The sequence below is a fragment of the Patella vulgata genome, chromosome 6, assembly GCF_932274485.2.
Source record: "Patella vulgata chromosome 6, xgPatVulg1.2, whole genome shotgun sequence".
Taxonomy (NCBI): domain Eukaryota; kingdom Metazoa; phylum Mollusca; class Gastropoda; family Patellidae; genus Patella; species Patella vulgata.
Window position 1 is genome coordinate 19,561,252 of NC_065884.2, and position 17,246 is coordinate 19,578,497.

Sequence of the window (17,246 nt, forward strand, 5' to 3'; positions counted from 1 at the left end):
GATAGTTTCTATATACCGTAACAATTGAAATTACCAATATTAAAAATTACATGCAATATACCTCTTGATATATTACTGTTATCTCAAATAAATTATTCATACATGAAGTATTAGAATTTATTCGTTTATATAGCTTCCATGTTTTTTTTGTAATCTCTTGACTTTGACATGCACTGGCCTTTCTGTCAATAGTATACATATATTGCCTTATCTTTTTCTCCCAACTTGGCATTTTTGTCTGCAGTATTGATGCATCGTGATTGTGTATGATACATGTGCTGGTGCCGTATTGATTACACTCTCCCCATCTGCTGTTCCGACATCTGTGACCATTATGTTAATGTAATCGTAGAAAAAAAACTGCTGCGCTTTTCAATAACTTGCTGTTTTTCAGTTTTTGCATTCACACATCCTTTGATAATTCTATTAGTTTTATGACATTTTACCTCAGTTTGGTTGAAATTGAACAAGTCTAGTTTAATCATAAATCTTTATTAAAAAAGCCCATGGGTCATAAAAGATAATAGATTCCATGAAAAAATCAATATGTAATTGAAGTTTTATAGATATATAAAATTTATGCCATTTGAACTATATTCAATTAGCCAGTTACATACATGTACACTAATACTTCTGAGAGCATATCATTATTGTTTAAAAACAGTTTTATTCTTTGTATATTTCATAGAGTTTGACTGAAATAATTTGAATATAGTCATTTATTTGAAACAAAAACGCGATAATCAAATTATGAAATATATAGATTAATTCTAAGCCTTATGATTTAAATGGGTATTAAATAATAGGCAATAATCAATTAATTTTAAATTTCATGAATTTACATGGATATTTAATAATAGACAATAATCAATAACATTTTAAACCTCATGATTTTACATGATTAAATTTCTGTTGATTTAAGAACCTCTTGTTTTGTTCACATCAAGTCGCATTATGAAGAGATAATAAACAAGGGACACTTTTAGAAAACTGTTAGAAGTACAAGATTAGTATGTTTTAATGTTTATTAATAGTATGCATAAAGCAAAGTATGCTTGCTCTTTTTATAACACACCTGTTATAATTTTTTCATAGGACTGTCTCTTATTTGTGAATTTTCCCTGTGTGAAGTGGACATTTATGGACATGGTATTTGATTTCTTTTTCGAATTGATAATTGTATATTTTATTTATTTTAACAGAAACTCTTTATAAACAGGTCTTTTATATGAAGTGGCTATATATATTTTTCAGACGATAGTTCCAGGACAAGTTATGCTGCCATTAGGTGCAAGAGATAAACCCTCACCAGGAACCAGTGTACCACAACCAAAGGTGAGTGGCCCTGAAAATTAAATTCTATCATTTGTCAGGGTAGAAAATCTGTTCTTCAAATAAAGGTTATGGTTTGGTTGTTGGAAATCAAACTTATGATCTGGGGAAAGGCTTCAAATTCTTTGTGAATATGCTCTATATGCTGTTTAGGGAGTTGGTTGGCAAATGGTCTAACGCATGCACTTTAGATCATAAGGTCTGTAATAAAGTCAAGTTTTTATGTGACAAGAAGTAGGGTCACCTGTACAACCTTGTGGGTTTTCTCTCACAGCTAAAGACCCCTACGTGCAATTGGATTATTGAAATAAATTGAATCATGTTAGTCCTGAAATGATCTAGTTTGTGTTGAGTCGACATTAAACTCCATTTCTCTCTCTGCTGTTTACAATTCTGTTTTACCCATCTTGGATCTGAACTTTATCATGATGGTTAGCTTTATTTGTGTGGTTTGAATATAAATGACAGTTATGTAAAGTCTGACATTTAAAGAAAAAAACGTATTTATTTGAATTCACTTGTGTTTAGCATTTCGCAATGATATGGAATTTGATATATTACTGCATCTAGTCATGATTTGGTGTTTTTATTCAATTTGAAAAGAAAATTAGATATTTTTTTGTTTTTGAAATTCTTTCTTTCCAGACATACTCCATCATTATTGCTCACAAAAACTTCATTCTAACATCCATAAAAAATAAAAATATAACATGTTTTGAAAGTTGAACGCGTAAACAGGTTATTGATGATGAGTTTTATAGAGTGTTAGGGAATTTCCCATATTTTATATCTATTTATATTTTAAAAAGCAACCCGTCTCCATTAGCCCAGTTGGTGAAGAAAAGGAGGATAAAAAAAAACAACATTTCATCTCATTTCATTTTAAAAGTGCAGGGATATTGTACAAAACTATTCTCATAACTATTCCATTGTTCAATTTCTATTAAAGTTTACAAAATATATTGGTGCAGTTCAAAAGCACATGCAAAATTTGATTTTGTAACTCATGTGACGTCAACAGTAGTTATGCACAAAATGGTTTTAGTAAGGTATTGGCAAAAACATTCACCTTCATTTATTTAATTTCTGTTCTAAAGTTGGCCAAGGCGTACATTCTCATGAGAAAACAAAACCCAGTTAGGCATCTCCATTTTCTCAAAACAATATATACGTTATATGATTCATCAGTTTCTAATGTCTTAGAAAATGGAAGCTTGTATGTCTGGAGATTTTAAATGTTTTATAATAAACCTGATCAGTTTTCGTAACCTTTGAACTCTTGTGTGCCAAATTTACAACATGTAGATAATTGTTACACAAAGTTTATTTTCAATCCAAACAAGCACAGAGTCACATGTTGGCTTCAACACCAAGTTGTAGATTTACTAGTGTTGTTTTAAGGGAGGAAAGTGTAAAAACAGTATGTCGGTATCACCCCCACACTTCATTCTAGAAACTGATAAAATAAATCTGGTTGATGGATGGTTTCATAGAGCTGTAATATGATGTAGATATATTTCATGTTTATAAATATACAAGTGTTTGATGATTGGTTGATGATATGTGGAGATATATGTGGTATACTCATGTATCTATATAGACTTGCCTAGATATTGATAATCTCTACACCGCCCTAATGATATTAACATCTCCTACAATATTTACGTAACTCGTTGATGGTTTCTCATATACTTTAAACATTTCTAACAATAATACATGTATAATAATACCATTCTTATCTACAAATATATTTCTTGGTATGTCTTTCTTCTGAAATATTTCTGTCTTTTCTTTTTTTTTTGAAAACATAAAATACTTGCTGTTCTGTTCACTCCCACGTTTAAAGCAATTAAAAAGTCATCTTGCTCCCGTAGATTATATCTTGCGTTTATTTTATTGTGACATATTACAAGCTTTGAGACACCCGAAATTGAAAATTGTTCTGATTTATCGTCCTTTTTTTTAGTCACAAATCTCTCAGATTTACTGGTAGAGAGATGTTATTTTATGGCTATCTAAAAGCTTGATTTATCTTCAAGTCAAAATACATGGCAGATAAAAAAACAAACATGTCTGTGCCAAATGTAACATGTGATTCTGTTTTGATTGCTTTGCATTCTTCTTATATTGTTGTACCATCTTCGAAGTGCATTATATGTATTTGAAAGCAACCACCCGTCATGTTTTTAGAAGTGGTAATTTAGTTCTCTCTATGATAAGTATCTAAAATAAGACAACCATTCTTCACAGCAGCTGCCCATATTGTCAATTAGCCCAAACTAACAAACTGGTTTAGTAGAGTTGGTGTATATTTGTTTTTTTTTCTGCTTTAATATATATCATAGATGTTATCTACGTACTGTAATATAAACATAATTATAGTTCACTTGATGGTATACTAATATTCTAAACAAATTACTATTACTATTAACCCAATCTGGCTAGAAGAACTGAGTATTCTAACTAAAATACTATTACCCCAATCAGGTTATTAGACTTGATTAATTTGGCACAGTTGAAAGAGAAAGTACATGAATTGGATATAATGTATTAGGAAAGTAAACTTTGACGATTAATTAAAGTCCTTACTTATATAGTATAATAAAATGAGTGGAAGAACCCTGGTACTCAAAGTAAGTGTGGGGGGATACTGTTGGGGTAGGAAATAAGCAATCCTCCAGTAACCATAGTTGAGTTATCTGATAAAAGACTACTGACTGAAATGCATCCTGGATTAAATCTTTATACTTTGTGTACAGTCTTGTCAAGTTTGTTATTTGAGGATTAGGATCTATGTAGATGTTTGATTAGTGAACATTGTGATTCTGTTATAAATCTTCATGATCATGATAGTATTTGAATGATTATCATACCAGTTAGTAAATCCTGTGTTACGATCAAAATGTATTGAGATTTGTGAGTACTGAATACTTAGAATAGAGTAAAAATTCATTGAGGGTCTGATTTCTATATAGAATCTCTACAATGTTCCTATATGAGAGTGGAGAAAGGTATTGACTGACCAAGATGTCCTAGGTTTCATCCTGTTGTTACATGTGACAAAGGGAAGGGTCAACTTCAGGACCGGAGATAATTTCTCAGGGATCTACATTTTCCTGATTAAAATGCAAGTCTTTATTTAGGTTTCAGATGTTATAGAAATTATTAATTAGACCTTTTATATGACAAGCTCAAAATCAAGTCTGTAGACCCTCGAATGGCTTGGATACAGCTTTGATTTAAACAGTCTTCCATTTAAAATTAAATCAAGAAATGGCCGACCAAGCTAATGTTGACTGTTATGTGGGTGGAGTTATCGTCTGTCAATCAAACAATCGGCAATTCTCGTAGACGGTGCAGACACAGTTGATGCCTATTTGTAGTCCAAACTTCCAACAGTGACAACTCTGTTCAGAATAAAGTAATTTGACTGAAGTTTTCAATATTTTCTCTTTTTTTTACCATCTATTTTTGAATTATTACAGCAAGAATAGCAAACTCTTGATTAAACTCTTAACTAATGTATCTTTAACCAAGCAAAAGAATAAAATAAAAAATTTGAAAGATTTTAGTCCCAGCATGACTTAGTTGTGTTGATATGGATACTTTCCTTCCGATAATCTATGATTTATTGGCTATATATAATATTATAGTTATTTAGATAATATATTATAGATCATGTTGAGGTAGTACTCTATCAGATATATATATAGGGTGTGTAGAGTCTAGTGTCAAACAGGTTATCATTAAATTGATCCATGTCATTGAAATGTATATTTAAATACTTGTACATGTAGTGGTTATCAGTCCCAACACTCTTTCAACAAATGCTAGTTTATCAGTAATGGCTTGTACCTGGGTGAACTAGCTACATAAATATGAGGGTTTTATCTCTATTTTATCACCATTATCGCTTGTTTTTGTTTTATCATGGACTAGCTGTACTGTTAGTTTACAGATAGATCACAGATAAATCATTGTTGGTACAAAAAATTTACACAACTTCTACATTTAACATGAAACATTTGTTGCTTGAGTACTATACCTACCTGGTTCTCAAATATAAAATGAATACTCCTATTTCTACTATCTTGGTTCATTAAGATGTTTAAGAGTGATAGAATTCTGATAGTGTTGACAGATACAGATTGATAAAAGAGACAGTTTATTTCAACACTTATCAAAGAAATTATTTCTACATCTTATACTCTTTATATGATAACTATATATTAGGATGGGGTGGGGTTGTGTGCTAACATGTGCTCAATATGAGGCTGGGGGAGTGTTCTAACATTTGCTTAAGTTTTTTTTTTGTGTGTGTGTGTGTTTTTGTGTTGGGGAGGGGGGGAGGTTCTAACCTGTGCTCAAGTTCCCTGTTTGCAATTATTTGTATGTGACAAGGAATAGGGTCAATGCATGACCTCGTTGATTTTCTCCGGGATTTCTGATTTCTTCCCATATACTGATCATTATTGTCCCCCGCCTTTCGAAGAAAGCAGGGGACTATTAAAATGGGTTCGTCCGTCTGTCTGTCCGTCTGTCTGTCCGTCCGTCTGTCTGTCCGTCACACTTTTTGGGACACAATAACTCTCTTCCTAATTGAGCTAGAATGTTCAAACTTGGTGTATGTGTTTATTAGGTCAATGCCTTGATGGAGTTCGAAGATGAGCATTTTCCGCTTAGGGTAAGCAGAGATAAGCAATTTGATTGGTTGATGCTTTGGGACACGATAACTCTCTTCCTAATTGGGCTAGAATGTTCAAACTTGGTGTATGTGTTGATTAGGTCAATGCCTTGATGGAGTTCGAAGATGAGCATTTTCCGCTTAGGGTAAGCAGAGATAAGCAATTTGATTGGTTGATGCTTTGGGACACGATAACTTTTAATTGAGCTAGAATGTTCAAACTTGGTGTATGTGTTTATTAGGTCAATGCCTTGATGGAGTTCGAAGATGAGCATTTTCCGCTTAGGGTAAGCAGAGATAAGCAATTTGATTGGTTGATACTTTGGGGCACGATAACTCTCTTCCTAATTGAGCTAGAATGTTCAAACTTGGTGTATGTGTTGATTAGGTCAATGCCTTGATGGAGTTCGAAGATGAGCATTTTCCGCTTAGGGTAAGCAGAGATAAGCAATTTGATTGGTTGATGCTTTGGGACACGATAACTTTAGTTCTAATTAAGTGAGATTGATGAAACTTGGTGTATAGTTTCATTACAGTAATACCTTGACTAAGTTTGATAATGAGCATTTTCTGCTCAGGGTAAGCAGCAATTTGATTGGTTGATACTTTGGGGCACGATAACTCTCTTCCTAATTGAGCTAGAATGTTCAAACTTGGTGTATGTGTTGATTAGGTCAATGCCTTGATGGAGTTCGAAGATGAGCATTTTCCGCTTAGGGTAAGCAGAGATAAGCAATTTGATTGGTTGATGCTTTGGGACACGATAACTTTAGTTCTAATTAAGTGAGATTGATGAAACTTGGTGTATAGTTTCATTACAGTAATACCTTGACTATGTTTGATAATGAGCATTTTCTGCTCAGGGTAAGCAGAGCGATACGCAATTTGATTGGTCGAGACTTTGGAAAACAATAACTCTCCTACTTTGATTGTTAGACTATAAGTAAAGATATACTGTTTGATTGTTCAATACTTTGTAAAAGATAATTTGTGATAAATTTATATGTGTCCTCTAATTATTTTCCTATTTCGGCGGGGGACATCAGCCTCACTGTTGGCTTGTTTCCTCTTCTTTTTACATTTGGTTACTGGTTAGGTCACTGAAGATTTGGGTGTATGAGTACACCTTGAATTAAAATGTTCATGATTTGAGTTCTATGGTTACTCATTTGCACTCGACATAGCTCTGTATTGGTATATGTTACCATGATATCAAATGTGCATGAGCTGAGTTCTATTGTTACTAGTTTGTACTCGACATAACTCTATATTTGGGTGTTTAAGTGCACCCTGAATTTAAAATGTTTATGTGGGTATATAAAGGAAGTAATTAATGTGTTGTTTATATTGTAGAAACAAGGAAAATGGTGTGCAGCACATGTTCGTGTAGCGTGGGAGATTTATCATCATCAACAAAAAACACCAGCTGAATTATTTAAAGGCAATGAACTACGTGTCGGAGATCCTTTACGTCCTCCTAGTCACTTATTACCAGGCGGAACATTACATCGTCCCCCAGAACTTTCAGTCAATCCTGCAACCTTACTAGCATCAGGTAAGTTTTCTGGGTTTTAACATATGTCCAGTAATATATAATAAATTTAATATGGTGAAGGACACATTTATAACATAGTAAATATATAACACATATTAATTCTCATTACAATATAACAAAATACATAGCTAGAATAATACTATGGAATTGTTTGTATATTACAGCGTCTCAGAGTCGGAATATATTGGACAGTATTCCTCACAGTTCAGCTAGCAGTAATTTTCTTAATCCTAATCATTTAGGTAAGTACAAATATTTTTCTGATGATTCCATGCGCACGCTTTCTTGTTCTCATTTCCGGATGGTCTCGGCATTCAACATTGACTGACATCTTCTAGCAAGCTTCTTCAGAAATACTAGTCTAGGGGGGTTTGGGTGATGAATGACCCTGTGAATGATCTCGGCAAGACGTAGGGTCAACCTCCGGTTTCCTTGCACTGTTTAAGTACCCTATGAATATTGCAATGAATCAATTAGAAATATTTTAGATGTTAGTCCCAATTGTTTTTTCTTTTTACCTGTTATCTGTCTGCAATTTAATATAAGTAATTTATTTTATTTGCAGGTGTAACACCGTTTCCACGGACAGCACCGTATCCGTCTATGAGTGCAATGTTTGGCGGACTAGGTAAAGGTTTGATCATCCCCCTTTCTATTATTTTATTTAATACTTCATGTATTCATTGAATCCACAATTATTGTAATAAATACTCAAATGTGTTTTAAACAGTTTGGTTCCCATTTTGCAAAGTTAAATCTTTAATTTTTTGGACATATAATCTGTATGCACAATATTCAAATCTGATTTATATAGGAAATTAAATAAAGCAATTAAGAGTTACTTTAAAAAATATATAAATTATTACAATGATTGTGTATTACACTGCATAAATGAAGAATATAAATTTAGTACATGGTTTTATTGTATTTTATTATTTATTGTATTATTAGTGTGGTTCTAGATATCTTTAGAGTAGTAAACCTATAAGGATATATCAATATATCATAGCACTAGCTTCACATATAGACAACTCTAGTAGGGTGACCCACCATAAATTAATATCTCCATATATCTCGACAATTTCGCCACAATATTTATATATATGCCAAGCCTCAAATCAGTTTCACACAATTATAGTCACTAAATAAACGATCATGTTGTACTTAATAAGCTATGACCATTAATCATCTATAAATAATAGACTGAAAACTGGTTCCATGTGTCGTCCATAACATCCAGACACTCTTGAGTAAAAGATAGGTTACGTGCCCTTGTTTTGAAATTAGTCTCGCTTAACCAGTCTATCGACCATTCTAGGGCTGATTGACAGGTCGGGATAATCAAGACTACTTTTTTACGAAACATAACAGAAAGCTAGAACAAAAAATTGAATTTAGAAATGAGCACGTTAGCTAGCTAAACAATTGTTTTAAGAAGCTTGTAAAAGTAAAATGAAACTACTGCTAGTATCATGTTCCTGTCTAACCCGAGTGCTTCAGAGATATTATTTGTACTAAACCAAAAGATGCCGCTCTTAACGGTACAGTTAATGATAAAGCGATATAAAAAATGAAACGAACGTAATTTCGAAATCTGCTGTAATAACCAAGAAGCTTAATTTTACTGCTATTCAAAATCGTCAACAATAAATTTTTTACGGCTGTAATAGTTGATAGATTTGTAGAGAATTGCACGTGCCATGGCTATTTATAGTATCATACTGTCAGAAAGTTGGACTCGACACGGCGAATGTGCACGCTTCAGTGGTAGTCTCGAACTATCAGCGGTTGACTGTATTTCTGTAGGTGCATGGGTCACCCTAAAGCGATATAAAAAATGAAACGAACGTAATTTCGAAATCTGCTGTAATAACCAAGAAGCTTAATTTTACTGCTATTCAAAATCGTCAACAATAAATTTTTTACGGCTGTAATAGTTGATAGATTTGTAGAGAATTGCACGTGCCATGGCTATTTATAGTATCATACTGTCAGAAAGTTGGACTCGACACGGCGAATGTGCACGCTTCAGTGGTAGTCTCGAACTATCAGCGGTTGACTGTATTTCTGTAGGTGCATGGGTCACCCTAACTCTAGATGTTATACACCAATTCATAAATAGTAAGTTAGTCTGGCGGTGGGTGGGCGATTCTGGGCTCCATCGCAAGTCCACCAAAAGGTGTGTGCCCCCTCTTGGAAAATGTGAATTGAGCAATGAAAGATTTGAATTATGGATTTCAAACAGTTAAATTCCTGATACAACTGTCATACATGAAACTGCATTTCATAAATTGACAGCACTCAATCACAAGAAAGAATTAAAAAAATTGGGTTCTCTCAAAGGAATGATGTTATGAAAAATAAAGCAGTCTTTTGTCAGTGAACATTGAGGATTTGTTTATGCATAGAAAATTGTTGATCTGCTGTTATTTTTTGAATGAGATTGGATTCACTATCTTAATGTGCAAATTATTTATATTTTACAGTTAATAGTTTATTTATGAATGGTCGTGATGGTCCTGGTACACCTTCACCTCATGATTGGAACAGACTTCATAGAACACCACCATCTTTCCCTTCGTGGCCCAAACCTGATGTTGAACGGGAAATTGAAAGGGAACGGGAGCGAGAGCGGGAACGAGAACGGGAGCGAGAACGGGAACGAGAGAGGGAAAGGGAAAAAGAAAGAGAAATGGATAGAAGAAAAGAAGAAGAGAGAGAAAGGTATTTATTTGCTGCCAGATCATTTGTGATGCTTGTTCTGTTATATTAGGTTTTTTTAGAATCTGTTGTCAGTTAATCTGACACACAATCCAATTAAAAATTCTAAAAAGGGAATGAAATTGGGTCTAGGTCCTACTTTTCTGAACTAATCGGAATTATGAAGACATGTGGTCCCAACAGCAGCATTTCCATCAATTCTTTATTGAATTCCTACTTTAATGTGTACACAGGTGGATTTCAGTGTTCTGTCCAATCTGGGGAGCCACAGTGGCTCAGTGGGTAAGATGTTGACTCGCTAACCTGGAGGTTGATACCTGCATTGGCCAAAAAAGTTCATCAGGATTTTCCAGTGTGGTTCCCCCTTGTCAGGAGTACAGGACAGTGGGCCAGGCAAGGGACAATGTACAATCGTTCAGATGGGACGAACAAACAAGGTCCTTTGTACACACATTGGCGGGAACGTAAAAGATCAATTGGCAGTTGGAATTCGATATAAGAGTAGGCCATAGTGCTGCTGTCTGGGCAAAATTTCCCTCATAGTACACTGTATGACACATGCCTGTCTTCAACTAGCCCAGTCGGAGTAGGACGTTAAACTCTATTTCATTTCTGTCCAATCTGAATGGCTAGGAGCTTTGTCCTTGCAAGGCACGCAACTGACATGGGGAAACCAGACTGTAAAATCCAGAGAAACTATTTCGGTCAACTCTGGAATTGAACCTGGAACATCCTAGTTACTGAGCCCAAAGCATATGTACTGCCTACACAAATAATTTTGATGACATAACCTAATTGTTGTACTTTAAATATTTCAGAGAAAGAAGACATTCAGAGCATAGAGATAGAATAAATAATAGTGAATTTGAAAGATCTCGAGAAAGATTTAAGGAACTCGAAAATAATCATCATCATTCTTCTCGTTCGCGATCTAGATCTCCGATACGTAATGGCCGACTAGACTCTATAAAAACTGATATGAATGGAGATCGACGTTACGAGGACGGTCCTAGTATTAATAATGTGATTAAAGTGAAAGAAGAGAGACGGGAAGAGGACCTTGTGGCTTTAGAACGTGAAAAAGCTATGAGTTTATCACGGAACAATTTTATTGGTCTTGGAGGTTTACCTCATGTCAATCCACTAGGGCCTCCCCTTAGTGCTCATTTAGGCCTAAACATGTTGGACCGGGCAAGGGTTCTAGGCACACATTATCTCAACCCAGAAAGACCCTCTCATCCCTCATTGTGGAATCCGTTTGAGAAAAATATGGACTTAAATCATAGACTACAGTTAGAACGCGAGAGAGAACGTATGATGGGTGGATTACCCCGCCCAATGTCATTAATGGAACAGGATCAACTTAAAGAACAGTTTCTGATGAGGGACCATGAACGAGAAATGGAATTCAGACGACAATGTTATGAGCGTCTGCCTCAGTATGAAAAAGATAGGTTAGCGTTCGAACAGCCCAGGTTTCCTCCAATGAGGACGGCCGACATGCAGCTCTTTAATCATTTTCCTCGGACAGTGAGTCCAATGATCAACCATACTGGCAGCAAAAGTAATTCCCCGGCCTGTATGCCCGGTGCCCCACCACCTCTCATACCCTCGGCAAGTGCTACTCACTCACGCAGCCATGATAATTCACCTGCCAGTACTAAATCGAAGGGTTGTAGTCCGGCAGATAGTACGAGTGAAAATAAGGACAAGATACGTGAAAGTAGTTCGACAGATCCCGACGCTCACTCCAGATAATATATTTCTCATAATCAATTGATATGGCAGGAAAAGTGCCCTTTTTAACGATAATTTTATTTGTGGAACTTCAAAAGTTCATTTTGACAGTTGAACAAATTGTGATATTGATAAGTAATGTTGCAATATGAACCGTGTGTGGAACTGATTTTTATTGTGAAGTGCAAATATTGACATTGGACTGTCAAAAAACATACTATTTATAGATGTAATATATTGTACGGTACTTGCACCAAGCAGCATCTTTTGAAAACGGTATTTCAAGGTGGTCTCATATATTATATACATCACAAGAATTAAATTCCTGTGTGATTACAACATAGTGCGATCAAGACACTTTAACAATCCCATGAAGTAGCTTTAAGCTAAAAACTATTTCATATATTAATATATATAGTGTTTTAACAGGGAGTATTCGGTGAATACACAGACTTTATATAGTGCTCTTTATCCAAAATACAAAGTCAAGTACAAATTATGGCAAGATACTCATTTCGATTCAAACTGACGTGACGATATTTGCCTTGGTATTATATGTATATATTGTACTTTTAAAAAAACCTATTATTATTATTTTATGTGTGAGAAAAGGAGGTAGACTTTGAAAGGAAAGTTCAACAAATCCGTACAAGTTAGAAACATGTTGATATAAGTCAAGATGCAATCCCATGATGCAGCTGTTTATATTGTCCATATAATGACATCAAAGGTACATAACTCTTGTACACTGATTTATTTCAAACAAAGCCTGATTGTCTAATGTTAGTCAGTCTGAATGCGATTATCGCTGTAATGTTTTTTTTTTACAATTATTAATCTATATTTGTGGCACTGGTGAAGAATTAATACTGTACACTTTCTGTTTTGTCAGTAGAATAGCCCCTGTATTTCCATCCCCCCTGCTTTAATATAATGATAATGCAATTGTTCTGACTTAATTTACTATAAATGTTTTGAAATATATAACTATTAAACAGTTATAACTTTTAGTGGCGTATGTGTAGAAGCTAAATATAAAATAAGAATTTATAATTGTGACTTTTAAATTTTAATTTTCATACAAGTTTGATAATAAAGAGAACTATTTTAATGGTTCCCAAAGTAGTGATTTAAGTAGCTAAAAATATCTCTTGATTTTGACTTTTATCTAATAGAAATACCAAATATGTTTTCAATCTTTCTAGAACATATGTCACTGAATATCATTTCTGCAGTAAATTCACAAATTAGAATTCTACACATTTAATTGAAAATATAATGTTCATGTTGAAATTCATAGGTCCCAGCTCTCACCTTCAATAGTTTAATTGGAATATGAAAGTTATATAAATTTTACGATTGTACCCGATGTAAAAAATATTAAGATGATGAAAGTGTAATGTTGAAGTTTAAATTCACAACTATGAATTCTTATCTTTAAGTTATTACATTGGAATTTGATAAAAAAGAAAATTATCAACTGTTAATTTTGTTGTGAATAAATGTCAGGTGTTCTGACATTGTGCCAGGTTCATATCAGTGATTGTCCATATCTACATTTCTATTGATACCAATTAAATCCATTTCTATCAACTATCAAGTTAATCATATCAAAGTTTCTGGTTTAAATAACTATGATAAATTTATTATGTTTTTATTAAATATTTATTTAATATCGTATAAAAAATTTACCAAATTTATTGAATCTCTCGATTCTCAACATGGGCAATTTTATCATGATAATTTGATGCACTTTTTTTAATTTGATGTACTCAAAATAAAATAATTTTGTTCTTTTATCATAATTCAAAGTTGGCTATAATAAAGATTTCATTTACTGATAAATGACAAATTATATTTTGAATTATGAAATACATTTATTTTACTTTGATATATAAATATTAATTGATCTTCATTTTACCATTTAGTTGTGTCTGTTCTTTAAAATTCAAAAGTATGTCTCAAAAGATTTGTTTTACTTATGTGTTCACTGGTGGTTATCAATAATCAATAGAAAGTAATTATAATTCAAAAGAAACTATTTGTGTATCACTGTTATATGAGATCAAAATAGCAAAATCAATTATATACTGTGTAATAGACTATTGAAAGTCCTTATAAACCATAATGGTTCACTTTTTGTCTGATTAAAAAAGTACTTCTGTCGATCTTTCTGTTGAATAGGATGAGGTTTTTTTTAGTTAATATTTACACTACAGTATAGTCTAATAACATTTCCAAGAAGTTTTTGTTCAATTGACCCTATCTGAGCTCTTGTCTAACCAATAAGAAATGCATTGTCTTGGTTGGTCAAATATAGTTTTAACCAATCACATGTTCCAAATAGAACAAACATCTGCTAAGGATGTAGTTAGATATTCATGTAGTGTAATTCAACCAAAACATAAAATTTAAACTTAAACAAACCTAAGTTTAAATTTTAATTAGATTTAACTTTTTTTGCCTATGTTGAATATTTAGAAGCAATAGTCTTTTGCCAAATATACGCCAAGAATTTTCAAATTATATATATCGAAACTTTGTGAAATGATGAACTCTCTTTCTCATGCAAATTTAGGGAACCATATTAAGAATATTTCTGGAGATAGGTGCTAGATTTCTGGAGAAATAAAACTAATTGCTATGTACTTTATAAAATGTCTAGTTTAAGTGAACTAAGTGTGCTCTGCCTTGTAGGTTGTGGAATTGTCAATGATGTTTATTTATAGTAACAAATTTTGTAAATATATAAATATTATATAAATACATGAATTTCTATTGCCTATAGAAACATGGTCAGAAATAAATCTTCATAAACTCATATCTTATTATTTGGTTGTTTTTCACATCTTAACAAAGTTCCCACACATACGTGACAAAGAGTAGGATTACCTGTCGAACCTCATGGGTTTTTCTGCTGGGACTCCGGTTTCCTCCCACTGCTAAAGACCCCTATGAGCAAGCTAATTATGGAAATAAAATTGTACCATATGTTAACCCCAAAATGACCAGGGCCCAAATTTGATGGCCTAAAAACATTCACAGGGATATGCTGTTTAACTTGATACTACATGTGGGGGTTGAGTGCCGCGACAGAGTGTGATTTGCCTGGAGCCCAAATTCAATGGCCTAAAACATTCACAGGGTCATGCTGATTAATTTGATACCATGTGTTGGGGTGGATCATGGTGACAAAGCATGATGGGCGAACACACACACTAACATCTTTGATTTTATTTATATAGATTATAATTATTTATAGTGTTGATTGATCTTGTATAATTACAAGGAGGAAATAAATGAAATGGGGTGGGGTGGAACATCATACTGTTTGGCTTTCAACAGTGTGGAAATTCTTCCAAGGACAGTGGCGCTATGGCTTACTCTTATATCAAATTCCAATTGCCAATGGTTCTTTTACGTGCATGCTAATGTGTACATAGGATCTTGGTGACATGGGGAAACCATATCAAGTTTCTTGGCCAGCACCGGGAAACGATTGTGGTACCTCCAGGATAGCAAGCCATGGCTTACTGAGCCACCAAGGCTCCCTATAATAACAAGCATGGCTTTAAAACATGAATCATCTGTGTATACCTGTATATACCTAATTATCTCCCCCTTGGACCTGTGTCTGTATTAGATTCTTGCCCTTTAACCTTTTGTCCCGCAATAAAAGCAAACATTAATGGCAGTCCAAGTCATTAACTTACAATATTTAACAACTCACTTGGGACACCACCCATGTTATGTGAGGTCTTAACATTTACTTTATAGCTCATCAATATGATGTATGGCCGTACACATAAATTGAGCTCCAGACTATGGAAATAATAACCAACTTAGATAGATACTGTATTGGGTTTCTATTTTTTTCATAGACTGGACCCAACAGAAATCAAATTTCACGCAGCAAGGACTATGTACAGCACAATTTCGACCTATCTTGGAGGTAAAACCCACCAATGGGCTAAAGGTACAGTCCACCAGGAAAAAGTGAGAACTTAAAAAGGAATAAAATAAAAAAGAAAGAAAGTATTATACTAATAATGTAAATGAGGATTGTCACACTTTAAACACCCTGTTGTCAAGATGGCCCTTTTCATGAGTTAAAAACAACACACTGCTCCCTATTTTCCCTAACAACATCTGTGCAATAAAATTAAATCATGTTAAAAAGAAATACTGTAAAACTGCCAAATAGATCATGGTCATGGCTAAAGAGGGTCTAGTCAATGTCAGATCATCTCAAAGGGAGGCCAATGATAGTTTTCCTTATAAATAAGGACTAAAAAGTGTTCTTGCATAGTAAAGATATAGTAGGTTAGATGCCATTTTCGTCCATATTTCCATGGATATAAATAAATTAGCTTTCAGGACATCGCCTGAAAATGAGACAATGGTGGCATGAAATCAATAGAAAGTAATGGCAACTTAAGTTACGATTAACCTATTTTAATAATTTTTGGATCAATATATGTTTTGGTGAGATCACTTTATACGCAAACATTTAAATGTACATGTATATGGATTTTTTTAACTTTTTTATTTTATATAGACAAAGAAAAAAATTACGACCATCCCCACTTCCTGTATGTGAATATCTTACAATAACTGGTTGTGCGAGCTTTGGTATTGAAAAAATGATAACACATAACCACAGAAAAACAAAAAGACAGCTATGTAGAAAACATAAAAAGTTGATCCTTTGAGTGTAGATATTTTTACCTAGCCCCGTGTTTTCAACTACTTCTAGTATTGGAGTGTAAATTCAACCGACTTCAAGTGGCTGCAATAAAGATCTCCTATCAGTAATAATTTATTATTGTTAATATACAGTCTATTTGAAGTATATTTATTATCTCAATAACCGATGGGGATACACAGGGTTACCTTATAACACATTTATCATTGAAGAAACATACACATAGACTATTGTAGGCCTGTATACAATCAAATATTTAAACTGACTTACACACTCTCCAAAAAAACTATCTTTTATTTACATTCTTTAAAGAAGTATATTTAAAGATTGAAGAAATATTAGTGGAGAATGTCATTTAGTCTGATTGAAGCCGTTAGCACTAGTTATCTAAATATGTAGAGGTTAGAGCTCTTACCCACTTCATTACAGTTCATTCAATAACACAACTCTTTTCTCTAACTCATCTTATTTCAAGTATGTAAAGTTATTGAAGGAACTGTATGATTGAACAT

The 17,246-nt window shown here is 33.5% G+C and overlaps 1 protein-coding gene across 5 annotated transcripts in view; it reads left to right on the forward strand.

Moving 5' to 3' along the window:
* Nucleotides 1-14,850, forward strand: part of LOC126824723 (autism susceptibility gene 2 protein) — a 216,524-nt gene extending 201,674 nt beyond the window's left edge. For 4 of the 5 annotated variants that reach the window (XM_050554059.2, XM_050554061.2, XM_050554062.2 and 1 more), the window contains 6 exons: nucleotides 1,255-1,335; nucleotides 7,370-7,571; nucleotides 7,736-7,813; nucleotides 8,137-8,205; nucleotides 10,058-10,295; nucleotides 11,111-14,850. In XM_050554059.2, the coding sequence (XP_050410016.1) occupies nucleotides 1,255-1,335; nucleotides 7,370-7,571; nucleotides 7,736-7,813; nucleotides 8,137-8,205; nucleotides 10,058-10,295; nucleotides 11,111-12,050 (1,608 nt within the window). In that variant the 3' untranslated portion in view covers nucleotides 12,051-14,850. The remainder of the gene's footprint in view (nucleotides 1-1,254; nucleotides 1,336-7,369; nucleotides 7,572-7,735; nucleotides 7,814-8,136; nucleotides 8,206-10,057; nucleotides 10,296-11,110) is intronic. The other variant, XM_050554060.2, reaches the window with a different exon arrangement.
* Nucleotides 14,851-17,246: the final 2,396 nt, after the last annotated feature.